The following is a 19,100-nucleotide window of genomic DNA, read 5'->3' on the forward strand; positions in this document are numbered from 1 at the left end:
ACTGGAGCAGCCCCCTTTGTACCTCCCTCTTTGTACTCCTGATAACGAGCCTGGAGTAGCAGGATGTGGATTGCGGTGCCCAGACAAAGACCACACTCGGTGTGTGTGTGTGTGTGTGTGTGTGTGTGTTTTGTGTTACACAGATTGCTGGGCTGGCCTGAGACAGGAGACATATACCCTGAAATCACCATTCATGGACTGTCTCTACCAATCTCAGTTGAGTGATCCAGTTAGTCGTTTGATTTCTCTGGAGCTGCTAATACCAGTGAGTTTGTGGGCACAGAGAACTCAGCTAAGGTTAGGAGATTATTTGCTTTTGGTAGAAAAACAACTGAGAAACATCAAGGAAAGAAAACCGTTAAATAAGAATTTCATTTAACATTAAGATCCTGAAGGTTGGAAAGCTGTCTAACTAGCTTTGTAAACACGAAGCATACACCATGTACCTGGGAATGGGGACGTCACAACCTTGCATCTTATCCTTTCAAGTGTTAAGAAGTCGCGGAGGGAAATCATGCTTTCCACTCACCTCTGCAAACACGAAGGGTGCGTCAAACTGGAAGCAGACGTGGCCGTGCTTGACGGCTTGAACCGAGGCGGGGCCACACCGGTACATGCCTGGGTCACACAGAGGAAGGTGGCATGAGTTTTTTTCTGTCTCTAATCCTGCCCACATACTGGACAGGCCATAGCACTGAGTGTGGCACTAAAGAGATCAGGCCTTGGTTTTATCACTGATTTTCCCCACATGCTCTCCCTGGCAAGAGAGGGCAGATGACCACTGTGTGTCATCAAGAGAGCTTCATGGGGTTCGATTCTCAGGACTACATATACATAAATGAAATAAAGGTCCAGTGACAGTTAAAAACATATTTAAAAAAAAAAAAAAAGAGAGAAACTCAAACCAAAACTGGAAGTCAGGGAAAGAACCTGGCAGCATTATTTCTACATCTATTTTGCTACCTACAAACACAGACCAGGTACGTTTGTATGAAGCTCTTGGCCTACCAGGGCTTATCCATTTTTAAACTACTTCCTGGTATGCTGGGAATGTTAATTGTCTTTGGCAGTTGTGTTGTTTGTTTGTTTTGTGTTTTTGGACATCGTGGACATATGTCAAGTTCAACTATAGAATTTGGACTCTAACCACACACCCTGGCCAATGCCCAAGCTGCATTCAGAAAGCCCTCGGGGTTCATGTTTACTTTTCTAATATTCTTTAAATTTTAACCATAGTTACTAAGAGATTAGCTGCCATTCTTCCCTTGGAAGTCTCATGACTTACAACCCAGCACAGCGGAAAGTGTTAAACTTTCTTCCTTACAGCCAAGTCTTAGAATACAGTGCCTCTATGAATAGGTACTATTTCTGCATAAATGCATATGTATACATTTTGCTATCTCATATCAACACCTGAGGAAGTAGACATAGATTATCAACCGTCCCCAGTTCACTAACTTTTTTTTTGTATGAACTTATTAAAGAGAAATGGGGGCTGAGGGATTTATGAAAACAGAGGGTCAGACATGGCTGCCACCGCTTCATAGAAGACCAATGTCCACACATCCAAGTTTTGAAAGGAATCAAGTGACATGAAAAAAAAAAAAACAGGTTCTGGAAGAACAATTTAAAGACTGATCTATAATTATTTGTCAAGTATTTTCTTTCCCACTTTATATCCGATCACCGTGGACCAGGGAAGACTGAACTGTATTTTATAGCCTACTAAAAATGCTTACATAGTTATTTTTTTTCCTCTTGTCTTCAAAACTGCTTATCAAAGCAAGAGTAGATGAATTATATATGTGAAGTTTTATATTCTTTTTCTAAAAGTTGTAAAATCATCAGGGTAAAGCTGACTATTGAAATGAAACCGAATCTGATTGACAGGTAGTACCTACCCTACACCTGCCCAGACTGCCCATACCCCAAATGCCAACATAAAAATGGAAATCAATGTCATCATCAGGGGAACGTTTCCCAGAGGATGATGCAGCCTTACCGTCGCTGTTTTCCTGGGGGGTGCTGTCCACAGCTTGCCAGCCTCCAAATCCCACAGGAAGATCCGGCCTGGTCATCCACGCTTCGTTCCAGCAGTGGTAATTCCTTAGAAAACACAATCAGAAGAGGTTAAGCTTCACACCAGGTTTAGCACTTCAAGAAATCCAAAAGCCCTGGGTGTGGTGGCGCATGCTATAATGCCAGCTGCTCAGGAGGCTGAGGCAGGAGGATCTCGAGTTCAGAGCCAGCCTCAGCAAAAGCGAGGTGCTAAGCAACTCAGTGAGATGCTGTCTCTAAATAAAATACAAAATAGGGCTGGGGTGTGGCTCAGTTGTGGAGTGCCCCTGAGTTCAATTCCCGAAATCCACTCCCCCACCCACCTCCCCCTGCCAAAAAAATAATAATAATAATAATAATAATCCCAAAGTGACCCCAGGCATTTGCCAGCTTCACATAATTGGAATGGATTACATTAAATCTGGGGATTCTTGGAAATAGCCTGGGACCCCAGGCTCAAGTTTGCTGGACAGATCTGCTCCTATTGGCACCCCATCCAGGGACTTCCAGGGCTGGCTGTGGCTCTTTCTCCACTAAGACCAGCTTCAAGGTCACCCAGAGATATTTCAATCAGTGTGTTTAACAGTTTTGATCTCAACCATTTTCTTCTGCCTAACGGAACAGTTCTTGCTCTATGCTCTAGGGAAAGGGGATACACACTGAAACAGAAACATTTATCTTTGAATTTCTTGTACATAGCTTCAACTATAAAAAGCATATTCCTTTGTAGCAATTAATAAGCAATACATACTTGTATTTACGGTCTCAGGTCATTGCCATAGAAACTATAACATCAGCTCCTGATGCTAATTCTCGACCATTTGTGGCCATTCCCATCTGGTGCTCAACAGGAAGAACAGGTTGTCAGGGTGAGTGTCTCTACCCTTTATCAAAGGTGGGCAACCCAGGAGGTAAGGGCCAGGCAAAATTCCTCAGAACTTTGCATATGACCCTTGAAGCAAGAACATGGAATAAAATGTCATTGTGAATTGTATTATTATGTCCTTGGAAAGACCTGAAATTATATGATCGCTCAAAATCAAACGAGAGCACATTAACCTCTGGGCACTACGGAAAATGTTCATATAGTAATAACGATTTAATGATGGCGAGAGGGACTCACAGCCGTCTTTGTTTATGGCACTGATGAATTTCAGATCTAACAGCCACCATTCTGTCCCTAACTGTCCTTGCACATGGTCTCATCTCTCCTGAGAGTGTGGCTCAGTTCTTTCTTCCTTTTTTTGGTACCAGGAATTGAACACAGGGTGCTTAAACCACTGAGCCACATACTCACCCCTTTTTAGTTTTTATTTTGAGACATGGTCTCACTAAGTTGCTTAAAGCCTCGCTAAATTGCTAAGGCTGGCTTTGAACCTGAAATCCTCCTGCCTCAGCCTCCTGAGCTGCTGGGATTACAGGCATGCACCACCGAATCTGGCAAGCATATTGACTCAATTAAGAGATACTAATTTAACTCTGCACCCACTATGCACTGAGCAGCTTGCTAGGTGCTGGAGAGTCTGAGATGATCAGGACATAGACTCCTGTCCATAAACAATGGAGGAATGACAAAGGTGCACCCCACTTGGCAGCCTGTTGTAGGTCTGCTGGGAGGCTTAGAAGAGAGTATCTATGTACTTAGAGCAAAGCTGGGGGTGACCTGTGCCCCAGGGAGGGTAACTCAAATTTAAAAACAATAATTGTTGAAGTGATGCCTGCCAAGACGGACACTCACTTGGTCTCAGGGAGGGACTGTCTTGGGGTCTTAGGGAAGGCCTCCCAAAGTGATAGTTGCTCTGAGTCCCAGAACATAAAGGGGAATGGAGTAGACAGGTACAGGGAGTAAAGCAAAGTTGTGGAAGCATGAAATTGCAACTGTGGTGTGTTTGGGGAACTGTGTGCTGGTGGTTGGAATGTGCTGTGTGGTGGGACAAGAAGAGTGACCATCATTAGGGTGGGCAGGCAGTCCACACAAGTAGTACACCTAACAATCCTATGTTGCAGGCGCAGCTCCAAAATCTTTGTGCATATTAGCACATCCCATGGTCCCTGCACCGTATGAGTTCTATTATAATTATCCCCAGTTTACCAGGAAAAGAAGCTGAAGCACAGAGAGGTTAAGAGCCTTCTCTTAGGTCACGCAGCAAGTTAATAGTAGAGCTGCCGGGTCTATGCTCTCAAACTCTGAGTAATCCAGTAGGTGAGAATACGATTGTGAGATACTCTTCTGTCAAGTTAATAGTTGTGCTTTGGATTTAGGTAATAAGAAGCCATTGGAATCATTCAAGAAGGAGAGTGAACTTTTCAAATCTGTGCTTGTGGAAGTGGATGGAGAGGCCAGAGTGGAGACAGAGCTGACTCCTTCCACCCAAGGCCCCCCCACCCTGAAGTGCTGCAGTGGTCTGCCATGGACCAAAGCTTTCAGTTCAGGGATGGCTGAGACCATGGAGAGGGAGAGAGCCATCTGAAAACTTGCAGGGCTCCAGGGAGTGCCTTGGCTTTGTCACCGAGACTCGGAATAAAGAAGGAAGAGCAGAAGGTTTGTGCTGGGGGTGGTGGGTGAGGGTGGGTGGCCAGCTCAATGGTGGACACACTGGACGTTGCCTGCCTGTGGGAAATCCAGGAGATGTGACCTAAGAGGCACTTGTGCATGTACTTGCGGCACCGGATTGAACATGGAGGAAGTCACTTGGGGGCCTTATGGATGGTGAAGGACGTGGCAAAAGCCAGTTTGGGAGGAAGGAACCAGAGGCAGCACAGATTCTTCCCTAAAGAGATCTAAGCTGTGAAGAGAAGAAGGAAAGAAGGGGTGGAGGCCGGCACATGACACAATGCATGTCATGGAGATTATTTAAATTAGCTTTGATTATTTAAATTAGGAAATTATTAATTAATTATTTATATTGGCTTTCATTATTTAAATGAGGAAAGACCTCTTGTGGAGGGGAGAACTGGGAGAGAGGCTGTGGGAATAAAGAGGCTCAGATTCCAAGAGTGCAAGAGCATGAGCCAGGAGCATTCCGCTAGGCAGGTGTAGGAAGCAAGGCAGGGTCTGTTGGGCCAGGAGAGAGGCGCAGGTGGGATTGGGGTCAGTGTGGATCCCTTAGCAGGAGCAGGAGGCTGGTTGCCACCTTAGAGCCACTCTATCTCTGCTCTGAAGCGGGAGGGAAGTTGTGCATGTTAAATAATGTGTGTGCTAGCCTCCTCCCAGGACAGCAAAGAGTGCCCCATCCCACAGAGGGATCCAGGGGAAAATAGCAGTAAGACATTAGCAATCCCGAGTGGACACCGTCTTGCCTCCTCTACAATCTTTGGTGTTTGGATACCCAGGCTTTCTCGGCTACCCCATCACTTCAGATTAATAGGCTCCAGGGCGTCCTTATTTAAATTCAAGTCTCCTTGCAAGGATAGCCCGAAACAAGATAAATATGCTTTGCACTTCAGATCTCAAGTAAAGACTTTCATTGAAGATATTTCTTTTCAAATGACCAGAGCTGGAGAAAAGTTTCTTTTTGCTCATTATGACATTGAATTGGTGACATGATATTTCCTTTCCAGTTTCAGTTACGACTGAGAACTTATCTGTGTTGAGGATCGGAGAGTTTTATAGTAGGATCAGGAACTTGCAGGCATGGGGTGGGGTGGAAGAGAAGTGACATCTCCTGGTGGGGCTGGACTTGACCAACCGGTGCCAAGCCAGTGGCTCAGCTCCCAGGCTGGCCATGAGCAGGGCAGAGCGGGCTTCCTGCACAGCTGTGGGTGCATCTTGCATTGTGCGATATTCTGTGCTCAGGGATGGTTCGGGGAAATGCCACAAGGATTTACTTTTGGCAGATAAAACTCTGGGTACACATGCTTGTCTAGATCCCAAGTTCTCCCATGAAAGACGCTATCATTTACAGACATTTAAAATTTTGTGTTTGTTTGTTTTAGAACATTGACATGATTCATAGAGACTCTGGTTGGAAAGGGAAAAATTATCTCTTATTATCAGATAGTTATCATTTTTGATGCAAATGTGTGAACACGTTTCTGGGGAGCTAAGATTCCATCTAGTGCCTGTTCCCGTTGGCTTGCTAAATTTTCATGCTGAATTCTTTTAGCATTAAAAAGTTTAATTGACAATGATAAAAATAATACATCATAAAAAATTAATATGTATGTATTTGTGGGACACTGACATTTTGATGCATGTACACTCTGTAGCAGGATTACATCAAGCTAATTAATGTATCTAGCACCTCACTTAGCATTTTTTTTTTTGTGGTGAGAATATTTGAATATACTCTCAAAATTATAATAAATTTATAATTTATCACAAATTTTAAATTCTAAAATATATAATTTGTTTTTTTATTAACTATAGTCTCCATGCTGTGCAATAGATCTAAAATATTTACTCCTCCTGAACATATATTTCTTAATTTCATTTATTCCAGGTTAGGAAACATGTGCTGGTTCCCGAAATGCTCTCTTTTATTTTAAAATTTCATTTCCTAGCTCCATAGTAGTCTTTCTGTTTTCATCTTGCAATTTTCATTTTTGAGTCTGGTTTGTCTTATTTACTCCCTTATCCTCAGCACTGGAAATGGACCTTTTCAAAGGAGGTGCTAAATAGAGTCATCCTCCTTATCCAAGACCTCACTGGATGCCTCAAACCTAGGATAATACCAAACCCTATCTATATACTGTGTTTATTCTTGCACACACATACCAATGATAGGGTTTCATTTATAAATTGGGCACTGTAAGAGATTAACTACAATGATGAACAGTAGAAGAGAACAATTATAAAGAGATACTATAATAAAATTTGTGATAAAGAATATGGTTATGCCCTTTCTTACCCCCTTGTCCAAGGGGGTTACTTAAATACAAGTATTGTGATTCCACCACAGTTGACATGTGAGCCAAGATGACTACTAAGTGACTAACAGGCAGGTAGCATATACAATGCAGATACTCTGGACAAAGGGACGGTTCATGCCTTGGGTGGGACGAAGCAGAATGGTGTGAAGTTTCATCTTATTACTCACAATTTAAACATTATGCAATTTAAATTATGTAATTTAACATGTAACTTAAAAACGACAAATTGTTTATTTCTGGAATTTTCCATTTAATGTTTTCAAACCATGGTTGACCACATGTAATCGAAACCATTCAAAGTGAAAACACTGATAAGTGGGGATGACTATATTGGTTTAAAGAATTGTGAGGACATCTCTTGACAAGGCAGGTGTTATTAAATCTTTGTTTTCTTGTTTTTTAAGATTCCAAGTTTTATATTTTCTTAGAGCCTTCATTTGAAAACCCAAGTTTCTATTTGGGAGTCAAATATGCAATGTCCCTTTAATGTTAAAAAATTATAAGCCTCTATACTGATCTAGTTTTCTTATTATCTTGTTTGAAGCAAGGTGTGTAGAAATTAAAATAAAGGTCCCATCTCATGGAGTGCTGTCTGATTAAAATGAAAACATTTTTTTTTTTTTTTTGTGGAGAGAATGATAGAGATGACAAGTGAAGACATCTCTGCTTTTTGTTACTTCCCATGTTTTGTGCTGTGACAGCACAGTAACTTTAAAACTCCTTCCAAGGATGCTAATAAATCAGTAGCATTGGTACAAAGGATCCAAGAACTTTCACCAAAGGCTTCACTAGAAAGACAGCACCAGGCATTGCTAGTGGACTCCACATGGGGTGTTGCAGCTTTGCTTTGGGTTATCCTTTGATTTGATAAACCCAGATGCTTTGAATTTTCACATGGGAATCCATCACACAAATGCAAAGACAAGTCCCTAAAAGTGTTTATCCTAGCATAATTCATAAGAAGGAAGAGTTGGGAACCACCTAATTATCTAATACATGATTCAGTATTTTGAAACCCAAAATAGAATGCTGTTTGTCCATACACAGGCAGATCTATGTTTGTTAGCCAGGACAGATGTCCATGGCATGATCATTTAATCAAAATCACATCAGGGAACTCCACCTACAGTGTGTCCCTTGTATGCACTTATGTGTGGAAGGTGAGACTTAGGTGACTCCGATTACCCTTGCCCTTGTATGATTCTCTTGAGAGCAAGCAAAATCTATGAACAGGATGGAAAATCATTCCTGTGACCGGTACCTTACATGCCACGTAGGATTTGTAATTAGGGTTACTGATCTGTTGAGTTTGAGTTACTTAAAAGGGTGAGATTACCAGGGTGAGCCTTGCCTAATCAGATGATCCCTTAAAATCTGGTTCCACAGGTCAAAGACAGAGCAGGTCAGGGATGAAAATAGCAAAGATACTCCCCTACTGGATAAAAGAAGGTGGAAACTTCTATGAGTTCTACAGCTGCAAATAACTGACTTTTCCAAGAATCTGAATGGGGCTGGAAGAGGACCCTGAGCAGACAGGAGAGCAGTCCCAGAGAACACATCCAACCTGTACCCAAACCTCTGACCCACAGAAACTGATAGTAATTTGTGTTGATCTAAGTTGCTAAATATGTGGTACTTTGCTATGGAGCAATTAAAAAAATGCATATAGCATACAAAGAGACAAATAAAGGAACATTTAACAAAATGTTACAAATATCTGAGTAGTTAGAAAGTGGATGATTCTTACTTTTTTTTTTTTTTTGTAATGTTTGAAAACTTTATACTAAGCATCTATTAGTATTCATCTTAAAACATTATGAGGATTATTTTCATCAGGAGAAGTCTTCCCTGTTCCTGACAGTGGTTGGGTCCTATTCAGAGGTGCATGAGCCCATGACATGCAGGAGAGCTGGACCTACGCTGAGACCAACATAGGCTTCGTGGCTCTTGTGCTATGTGTTCAAAGCAAATTAAATGGTTAATTTAGGCCAGGAGTTCTGTTCTGCCTCTAACTTGGCTCACTGTTTAAACATGCCTCTGGGTCATCTCATTTACAGTCTGTCCAGAAAGGTTTCAGAGAAAAAGAGTCTTTAAAAAGAAAGAAATGTGGGCTTGTAATTTTGTTTGTGTGGCTTTATAAGGGCTCAAGGGAGAGCACAAATAAGAAGGGGGAAAGCCCGGAAGGAGATCTCTTGGACCAATTTCAAGTGTAAACCAAGTCTTTGAACTCTTTAATTGCAAAAATGGAAGGGGAGAGAAGACAGGCACTTGGATATCTTGCAAATTATTTGTAAAGCGGGATGGACAGACTGACTCTCTGGTTCTGCCAGGATATTCCTAATACAGGAAAAGATATTGGAGACAAGGACTTCACACCTTGGGATTATCACACTCTGGCCATTTCAATGGCAGTGGAGAGGGCTGGATGAGAGTTGGTGGAAGGAAATGGGAATAGTTTGGTGGACTCTGAGGCTAGCCAACCATCATTAAGCCACTTCAAAGTGGGCATGGAATCTGAGATCGAAGAAAAACTTGTCAGGAAACAAAATGAAGCTGGATGACAAAAAGGAGTTCTTACGAGGAGAGACTCAGGCTGGAGTACCACACTCCTTCCAAATCCATCTGAGATGAAACCAGGAAGGGGCATGTGGAAGCCCCTTGGATCATGTAGTCAAAAGTCAGAGGTCCAATCAGGTGGACTTTAGGCTGATGGCCCCAACCCTTGAGGCTCAGCAGCTTCTGTTGCCTCTCCCTGGGAGCCACCTGAGCAGGTCCTGGGTAATCCGTGTGAACAACCTCCTTAGTGTGGTGCTGCTTGTGACAGAGGTGAGGGGAGCATGAGGATGCTGTTGTAGGAAATAGTTGCCCACCAAGAAAAAAGAGAAGCGAGGAAGGGGTGTATTCCTGCTCACCCTACAAAGGCAAGCGATGGCTACAGAGTTTGTTCAGAATTCATTACGGGTCCCTGACTTCTCCCCCGGCCCTGTGCTGGGGGTCAAATCCATGGTCGTGTACAAGCTAGGCAAGGCTACATACTCGGCCCATTTTATTTTTATTTTCAGACAGGATCCCATTAAGTTGCCTGGGCTGGCCTTGCACTTGACCCTGCCTCAGCCTCCCAAGTAGCTAGGTTACAGACTGTGGCCTTCCGCCTATCCACCATCTGCTGTGGTGCAGGCCAAGAGACATCAATGGAGGGACCTGCAGATGGGTGTGGACTTGGGGGTGCTCTGTAATTCCAACACAGTAGGGGTGATAGTCAAGGTCATTAATAATCAGCGTGAATCACCACTTGGATGCTGCAGCCAATCAGAAAGGATGCTGACCTCCAAACGCTGGTTTAGTCCAACCAGGGCGTACTGGTGGGGTGACAGCCATGGTGTGCTCAATCGCATGTACCCTAAAATAGTGCCTAACGGTTTCCATGCAGAACTCCCCTGGGAGTGTCTTTCCTCAGTCCTGAGAGTACAGCTGCTCAACTCTCTGCTGAATCTTTCAGATACAGGTGACTTGGCTATTTAGTAAGAAAATTTGACAAATGCATTTTTTTTTGGAAAATTAGAGAATGATTATGCAAATTACTTCTTCCACCCCACCTCTTTCATTGTTTTCCTTCCTTTGACTTCTTTTTAATGTACCAGAAAAATTGAAATTTGGCATAAACATACAGAGAAACAACAACAACAACAACAAAACCCACAAACAAAAGAGAAACAAACAAACAAACAAACAAAACCCAGAAATGCTCAAGAAGGTAAATGCTGCCCATTCACATGAGCCATGTTTGTCTCGGCTGGTGAGCAGAAGGCCCTCTCTGAGCCCAGGTGGGTCCCCTCTGCTGGACTCACTTTGAAAATGAGACCCCCATTTATGTTACCACTTTCTTCTGCTATAACAAGCCAGGAATTGATACTCTGACTGAAAAACGAAGACAAGATTGGATTTTGAGGGCATTCGTATAACTCTAAGATATGAAGCACTTTCTACAACAAATTCTGATGGAGGTTTTCCTTCAGAAAGGAAAGAGAGGGTTCTTTTTTTTAATTCAGCTAACAGATTCAATAGGTATAAAACTCACCGTTTTGCATTATAAAGGTGTTTATGAATACAATAGTCTAAAGTTGATGACTCTTATTTTTATGAAGGTTTTTAGATGTCTTATTAGCAAAACAAATTAGCCTAGGTGGTGCATATTTTATTAGTTTCTAATTGTTTTAGTAACCTTCAAATGATATATGTGATGGTTCTCCTTTGGCAGAATTTATGATTCACTAGAAAATGACATTTTCTTACTATGAAAATACCAGTATTTTCTATGTGGTTTACTAGATGATTCTCAGTTTCTTTCCTTTCTGCCTAATTTCCTAAGAAGTGTTTGTACTGACCTCTAACTTCTTCTCACCTGAACTCCCTCCTTGTCCACTTGAGAGTGGACTTGAGCAGAATAAGAGTCACAGATACTCTGAAGACATTCTGGCAGGTAAAGGAGGGTGGGTGGACGATGGAAACAGGAGAAATGTCTAGTGTCGAAATTTTCAACCTCCAAAGAATGATGCTCCTTTTTAGATTTTGTTTTTAAATGGTAACAACCCTATATTATACAAAATGAAAGCTTTGATAATCCACACATAATTCCTAAAGGATCAATATAATATCCCATTATATATAGAAAAAACAGAGAAATAAAAGTGTGTGTGTGTGGTCATGTGCTATATATTGCTGTTCTGGTCAATGATGGGCTTTATGTATCATGGTGGTGACATAAGATTGTAATGGGACAGAAAAATTCCCATCACTTAGTGATGGTGACACTATCCTAATAACTCAGGGTAATACATTTCTCATGTGTTTGTGTAATGCTGGCACAAACCGACTTGTGGTGCTGCCAGTCTTATAAAAGTATAGCACATATAATTATGTACAGGACATAATACTTAGTACAATGTTGCTAATTCATATATTTACTATACAGTACTATATTTCTTTTTCTTTTCTGTATATGGGATATACTTTCCCATTGTGTGTGGGTGCACGAGCCATGTTAGTTTTTGTTGAAAACTGGACATTTTAGATCATATAATGTGTCAAATCTTCAAATCAGATTTCCTGCCCCCAGTTTGTCATTGATATTTGTTGTTTGGGATGCTGCTGCTATAGGTTTACTTGGTGACCTTCCTGAACTAATTCTGTAAAGTCTGTATTTTTTTTTTTTTTTGTCATTTATGGCCACTAAAGTCTATGCTGAGTAATCTGTGTGGTCAGATACCAATTGCACAGAAATTTCCTTAGGTAACTTCAGCCTCAATCTTAGCGGTGGACCTCCTGAATGTGTGGTAGGAAAAGCAATGCCCCAGCCGGCAGTTTGTGATTCTGCAGTACCCTTCACTTCCTGTTTGAACTGAGCCTCAAGGTCAACCAGAGATAAAACATGAGGACCTTCTTGGGTTTTCCTGAGCATGCTTATAGCCCTGAACATGTGTGTGGTCATCTAGACTCTCAGGAATATGCTGGAGTTTTCAAGGTCCCCCTTGGACACTCTACTCCCTCGCTTTCCTAATCACGTGATGGGATTAATTGAGTGGTAACTGAAGGCAGGTGGGGTGTTGCTGGAGTAGGTGGGAATTGGGGCATGGGTTTGGGGTACATATTTGTGTTTGGCAAGTAGAGATCTCTCTCTCTCTCTGCTTCCTGATCATCTTGTGAGCTATTTCCCTCTGCCACAGTTTTCTGCCATGATGTTCTGCCTTATCTCAAGCCCTGAGGAATGAGCAGGCTGTCCAAGGACCGAGACCTCTGAAAACCACAAGCCCTCAAATAAACTTTACCTCCTCTACAATTGTTCTTGTTGGGTCTTTTAGTTACAGCAGCACAAAAACTGACTAAAACAGGAAGCCACCAGAATGATGCCACACCAAACACAGAATATTGATGAAAAAATAGATATTCTCAAAAGAATCTAACCAGAAATTATGGAGCTGAAATGTACAACATCTGAAAAAAAAAATCACTTGAGGGTTTAAATAAACTTGAGCAGGCAGAAAGAAAGAAGAGTCAGTGAACTTTAAGGGAAGTCAATTGAAACAATCTAGTCTGAATACCAGAAGGAAAAATGAAGATGAATGAGCCGATCCCCAGAGACATAAGAGATACAGTGGGTGCACCAATATACTCCTAATGAGAGTCCCATAAAGAGAGGCCATCCAGTCGCAGAAAGAGGAACATTTGAAAAAATGATTGTTAGGAACTTTCTAAATTCAATGTAAGGCATTATTATATACCTCAAAGGAGTTCAGAAACTCTGAGTAGGATAAACTCAAACACATCTTCACCTAGACCCAGCAGAGCCAAAATGCTGAAGGGTGGAGAGCACATGGGAAGTGTCCCACTCCTGCCGCATCATCAATAAGATGACTTCAGTCTCTCTTATTCTCTTCTTTCTTTACTTCCATTTTTACTTCACACTGTATATATGAAAGTTGACTCAGAATTGATCCAAGGCCAAGATGTAAGATCTAAAACTGGAAAAGTCTTAGAAGAAAACAGAGGAACAAATCTTTTTAACCTTGGAGTAGGTGATAGTTTCTTATCTATAACACCCAAAGTATAAGCAACCAAAGAAAAAGTAGAAAAATCGGATTTGACAAAAAAATAAAATCTTCAATGCTTTAGAGGACACCAAAGAAAGTGGAAAGACAGTCCACAAAGAAGAGAAAATATTTATACATCACATATGGACTTGTATCCAGAATATGTAAAGAACAGTTAAAACACAACAAGACATAGAACCCAATTTTATAATGGGACATGGACTTGAATAGCCATTTTGCCAAAGAGGTCATACAAATGGCTAACAACGAAAACAGAAAAAGACATCCCATATCATTAGTCATTAGGGAGATGCAAATTAAACCCACAATGAAATTTCACCTTATCTCCAATAGGATGGCTAAGATGAGGGGAAAAGAGGGGAAATAAAAGTGTTATCAAGAATGTAAAGTTGGAAATGTACTTTTTGAGGATGTAAAATAGTGTAGCTGTTTTGGACACCAAATTCTTAGTTCTTCAAAAAGTTAAACACAGAGTTACCATATGACCAAGCAATTCTACCTCGATGTGCATCCTAGAGAACTGAAAACATATGTTCACATAAAAACTTTTGCCTGACTGTTCGTAGCAGCGTCATTCGTAAGAGGCAAGAGGCAGAAACAATCCAAAAGTATCACAGGAAAAGGCATAAATAGAATGTGGCTTATTCTTATAATGAAATATTATCCACCAATTTAAAAGGGAGTAAAGTACTGACACATCGTGTAATGCGAATGAGCCACGTAAACGTGCTAAGGGAAAGAAGCTGGATACACAGGTCGCAGGTGTATGAGTCCATCCATATGGAATGTTCATGACCGGCAAATCCATGGAGACAGAAAGTAGGCCAGTGACTGCCCTGGGTTGTGACAATGGGGACTACTGCTAATAGTTATGAAGTTACTTTTTGGGAGGTGATTAAATATTTTGGAATTAGATAATGAGGGCTGCACATCACTGTAAAGATATTAAAAACTCCTGAATCTGGCACTTCAGAAGGGTCAATTTTGCAGTATATGAGTTGCTTTTCAATAAGGATATTGTATTAAAAAAAAGAGAATGGGCTCAGGATCAGCCCTTGGGTTTGTAATGCAGTTTCTGTCCCTTCTTGGCTGGGACCTGGTTAAGTTTGGTGTCTCGGTTGCCTCTTCTACAAATGAGAACAATAAATAGAAATTACCTGAAAAGCCTGTTAAAAAGAATAAATGAATTGGGCGTGACACCACTGATATCAGGGCCTGATGCAGAGGAAGACATCCACACGCACGAGTTATTTTTACTCTTTGAAGATGGCAAATAACTTTTAAAATCCTTTTTTAACATACTGGTGTGCATCCAGTGTATATTCCTAGTTCTCAAATGACAGATCTCAAGGTCCAGCTCCTGGTTGATTTTCATAAGAAAATGAGTTGGTCAAAAATGTGTTTAGCAAGATAATGTTTGGAAACAAACATCTTTGATTGCTATTCAGAATTAGTAGCTCTGATGGGTTGTTGGATGATTTTACAAATCCTCAAGCATCTTTGAGCAGTTAGGGATGTACTTAGCATTTTTCTAATATACTACTTTATTTGAAATTCATTTTCAGATCATTCTACTTTTCACAGTGATTAAAACAAGCTAATTTAACAACATTAAAAGTCCAACTAGTTGAAATATGCAGAGCATCTCGACTAATGTCAACATGGAACAGTCTAAATTTTAAACATGTACCTACCCTGTGTAGACCGTGGTTGGTGTTGCCTTGCACATCAGAACTGAAGGAGAGCTAGCTCCCAGGTGTGAACGCTGGTTAATTTCTGCCCTATCACTTGCTTTGGAAGTGCTCTGCTTAAAGATTAATGCTAACCATTGCAGCACGGGTTTATACATTTGGAACTAAAAACAAAACAATAACAGCGGTAATATTTCCAACAATTATTGAAGGAGGTTTTCTCTCCTATTTTTATTTTAGAATCAGATGTACTGAGGCTAGTCAACAAACAAATTATAAAAATCTACTTGTGTTGCCTTTAATTCTTGTTTCTTTTCTTTGAGGGGAGCTGATGTGAAGCCAGGCTGCAAAGCAACACCTATATGTGAGTGAGCCTGGTCTCATGAGCAGGTTTTCATTCAAGACAAGTGGCAGAAACTGGAGGAAAGGTCTGGCTGGAAGGACAGTGAAATTTATTTTTAAAAATTGTGGGGGAGGGGGCTGAGAAGGAGTCTATAGCTTATTAAGACCAAAGTCTTACATTTGTATATGAGAAAATTAAAGCCCAGAGAAGTTGAGCAACGAGCCCAAGATCACTAAGCTAATTAGGTGCAGCCTTGAAAAATGAGAGAGAGAGAGAGAGAGAGAGAGAGAGAGAGAGAGAGAGAGAGAGAGAAAGAAGAAAAAAATTAAAAGAGTTGTTTAACTTTATCATTTTGCCACAATGGCCTGAGGAAATACAAAATAAAATTTTTGATTCCTTTCTGTTTGGATCACTGACTCATTCTTAGATTGTTGCAATTTTGAGCTGAAACTGATAAATGCAAATTAGCTATTTCATGATTATTTAAAAAATTAAATCCAAAGGACACTTTAACCAGACCTACTTAATTACAAATGAAGAAAACAATGCAGGAAATAAAGACTTATCTTAATTCTTTAAACACTCACAATTATTTTTTGTGGGGGTTAAGTACCAGGATTGAACCCAGGGGTGCTTAACCACTGAGCCACATCCCCAGCCCTTTTTATTTTTTATTTTGAGACAGGGTCCTGCAAAATTGCTTAGGGCCTTGCTAAGTTCCTAAGGCTGGCTTTGAACTTGCAATCCTCCTGCCTCAGCCTCTGGAGCCACTGGGATTATGGGTGTGCCCACCATGCCCAGCTTTTTGCAAGGTTATTTAATACAACATAAGATGTGCAACCCTCTAACTTGGCTGTCCTTGCCATCTGCCAATTGGCCAGGCAGCTGAACTTTGAGAAGCAGATGGGGTCAGCTGGTGGGCCTTAGGGTCCACACGTGTGCTCAGCATCGTTCTTCTTGTCCCTTGGCAGAGACAGAGCTGCTTCCAGCCACCTCGTGTGGAATTCTATTTTCCTGAGAGTTCTACAGAGGCTCCTGTAGTTCTACAGCGGGATCATGTCTAGATAAACCCACTGGGAGTTGAAAATATCCTAAGGGGAAAATACAGTGAATCTACCCAACCTACGGAGCTTACTAACTTAATAACACAGCACACTGTAGAGTGCTGTTGGGTTCCCCTACGGACCGTGGGGCTGATGGGGAGCTGTGACTCGCTGCTATTGGCTGGCAGCTCTAGAGAGGATCAGACCGTTGCTGAGAGCCATAGCTAAGTAAGAATGACGCATGGCAATTTCTTTGTCAGCCTACCCCATGTTGCTTAGAGGGAGGACTCTCCATTGTGGATATAGGCTTGCCTTGGACCCAGGTCATTTGCAGTGACATTGCATGTATGTTTGAGTAAGGTGACCCTGCTCAAGGACCAGGGTGGATCCGGGTTTAGGGAGGATCCTGCTGGATTAGGGTGGGTCCAGTTTAGGGTGTATCCTGCTGGGAATAGGGAGTATCCCGATCCTTGGGTTTAGGGCGGTTCCAGGTTTAAGGTGGACCCTGCTGGGAATAGGGCGTATCCTGATGCCTCAGGCGCCCGCCCGCTCCTTGAGTTCCCGTTGAGTTCTTGCGGGATTCAGAGAGTATTTTGGGATGCAGAGCCCAGTGGAAGTGTGGATTTTCCCCAGAACGTGCTTGTAAGGTGGCGGTGTGAGTTCGGGAATAAAGAATTGCTGTTTGAATCTACAAGGCTGTGAGTGGCTCGTGATTTTGTGCCCAGCTAGACTTCAGCAGACCATATGTCACGAGTCCTGCAAAAGTTCCAAATTCATAATCTGAAGTGTGGTTTCCATTGAATGCATAGGACTCCCGCAGCATCATAATGTTGAAAACCCCCAGTGGAGCCATCTACATTGGAGACCTACTGTGCGCTGGTAATGTGATCAGCATGAAAGGGGCACATGAGGGAGGGCTTCCAATCTGGGCAGGTAGGAGCCACAGGGTCAGTGGGAAGGGAAGCTGGCGATTCCAAGAGGGACTCTGGAAACCTGTCAATTGTTGTACCCTCTAGAACTAAGAGGAAGAGGCCTGGGTTTGCCTTAAGGAGGTGAGAACCCGAATTGGTGGGAAGGAAGAGAGCAGCAACCCATCTCCAGCCCCAGACAGTTATAACTGCATGTGCTCCTTCTGGGTGCACAGCCCAAGGGCATTTGCCTCTCCAGGTGAAGTAAAGAGCGAGGGCTTCTTGCTGTTTTTGAAGTTGAAGCTGCAAAGGCCGATCGGATCGTGGAGGGAGAATGAGTTCTGCACTCCCAACCACAGCTGGCACACAGGATGACGCTGGATGAAAACTGGTTTCTGCCTGCCGGGTCCTTGAGCAGATTGATGTTTGCTTGTTTCGTTTTACCCACAGACTTTTACTGATGCACCCCGGGTTTCATCTGTGGGCCAAGGGCGCTTCCTGCATGTTCCATTTTTGAAAAGCACAGCCAGAAGATAATGGCTTTGACTCCATGTCCTTTTCCCATGGGAATAGCCTCATTTCTCCAGGCCTTAGGATGGAAATCTTTTCCCGGGTCTCCCTGATTGCCAGTTCACATAATAACCCTTTTTATATATTTAATAGAATGTTCTCTATGTGGTTGTCTCCCCTTAAACTCTAGATGGAGCTTCTCCAGGACAATGACCCTGATTAACTTCTCTCTGAATTCTTTGCATCCGGGGCTTGGATTGGGTGATGAAATGATATCCATTCAGTTTAGTGGGCATTACAAAACCTCCTGACCAATACCATTCATTCAGGGTGTGCTCTATGCCCTATGCACTGTTACATGCTGGCAAAACCAACCAACCTGAGACAGTTCAGTTAATGCTCCCCCAATGTGGGTTGCATTCCGGTGGGGAGAAGCCAAGATGAGGGCAGGATTTTCCACCCTAAATCATCACATCAGGCCACGCTCACCTCAGCCAAAGGCCACAGGGCAATGCACTTGCTGAGAAGGAACATAGCTTTGCACTGCAACACCTTCCGTGACCCTAATAAATGTCACCATTCCTGTCTTTTAAAACATTTCCACTGTGACCTTCCTAGGATGAGCTGATCAAACTGAGCTCTTCCAAGGTGAAGTGACAATATCACTGTCCTCATGTCCATCTGCATGAGCCCTGAATCTCCCTTATCCCTGTTCACAGTTTGGACTGCAGAGAAGCATTAGGCGAGCATCTTCATTAAATTGTCCGCAGTGATTCATAGATGCCTCCCCCTGAGGTCACACATAATTCAGAACCCATCAGCGCGTGGGGACAGGCAGCTTAGATTGCTCCTTCTAGGATATGTTCCCGGGTGTTTGCCCACTTGAAAATTCATGGGCCACCCTGGGGGCCAGTTACACTGTCCAGTTGTGCCCTTGCAAGGTTCTTCAGCGCCCCCCCACAGCCTGCCCTGAACAGTGACAGAGCTGTTCCCTCTATTGTCAGTGACAGAATCTCCACTCTTGCAGAATTGTAGTCCCTGTGGGATGAGGGCATACCCACCCACAG

General features: G+C 42.4%; 1 protein-coding gene across 1 annotated transcript in view; it reads right to left on the minus strand.

The window, feature by feature from the left end:
• F13a1 (coagulation factor XIII A chain) overlaps positions 1–19,100 on the minus strand; it is a 164,889-nt gene that overhangs the window by 44,048 nt on the left and 101,741 nt on the right. The window contains exons 9-10 of the mRNA XM_076857889.1: positions 2,003–2,106; positions 530–618 (exon numbers count right to left, since the gene is read on the minus strand). Of these exons, the coding sequence (XP_076714004.1) occupies positions 530–618; positions 2,003–2,106 (193 nt within the window). The remainder of the gene's footprint in view (positions 1–529; positions 619–2,002; positions 2,107–19,100) is intronic.

The sequence above is a fragment of the Callospermophilus lateralis genome, chromosome 6 (genome assembly GCF_048772815.1).
Source record: "Callospermophilus lateralis isolate mCalLat2 chromosome 6, mCalLat2.hap1, whole genome shotgun sequence".
NCBI lineage: Eukaryota > Metazoa > Chordata > Mammalia > Rodentia > Sciuridae > Callospermophilus > Callospermophilus lateralis.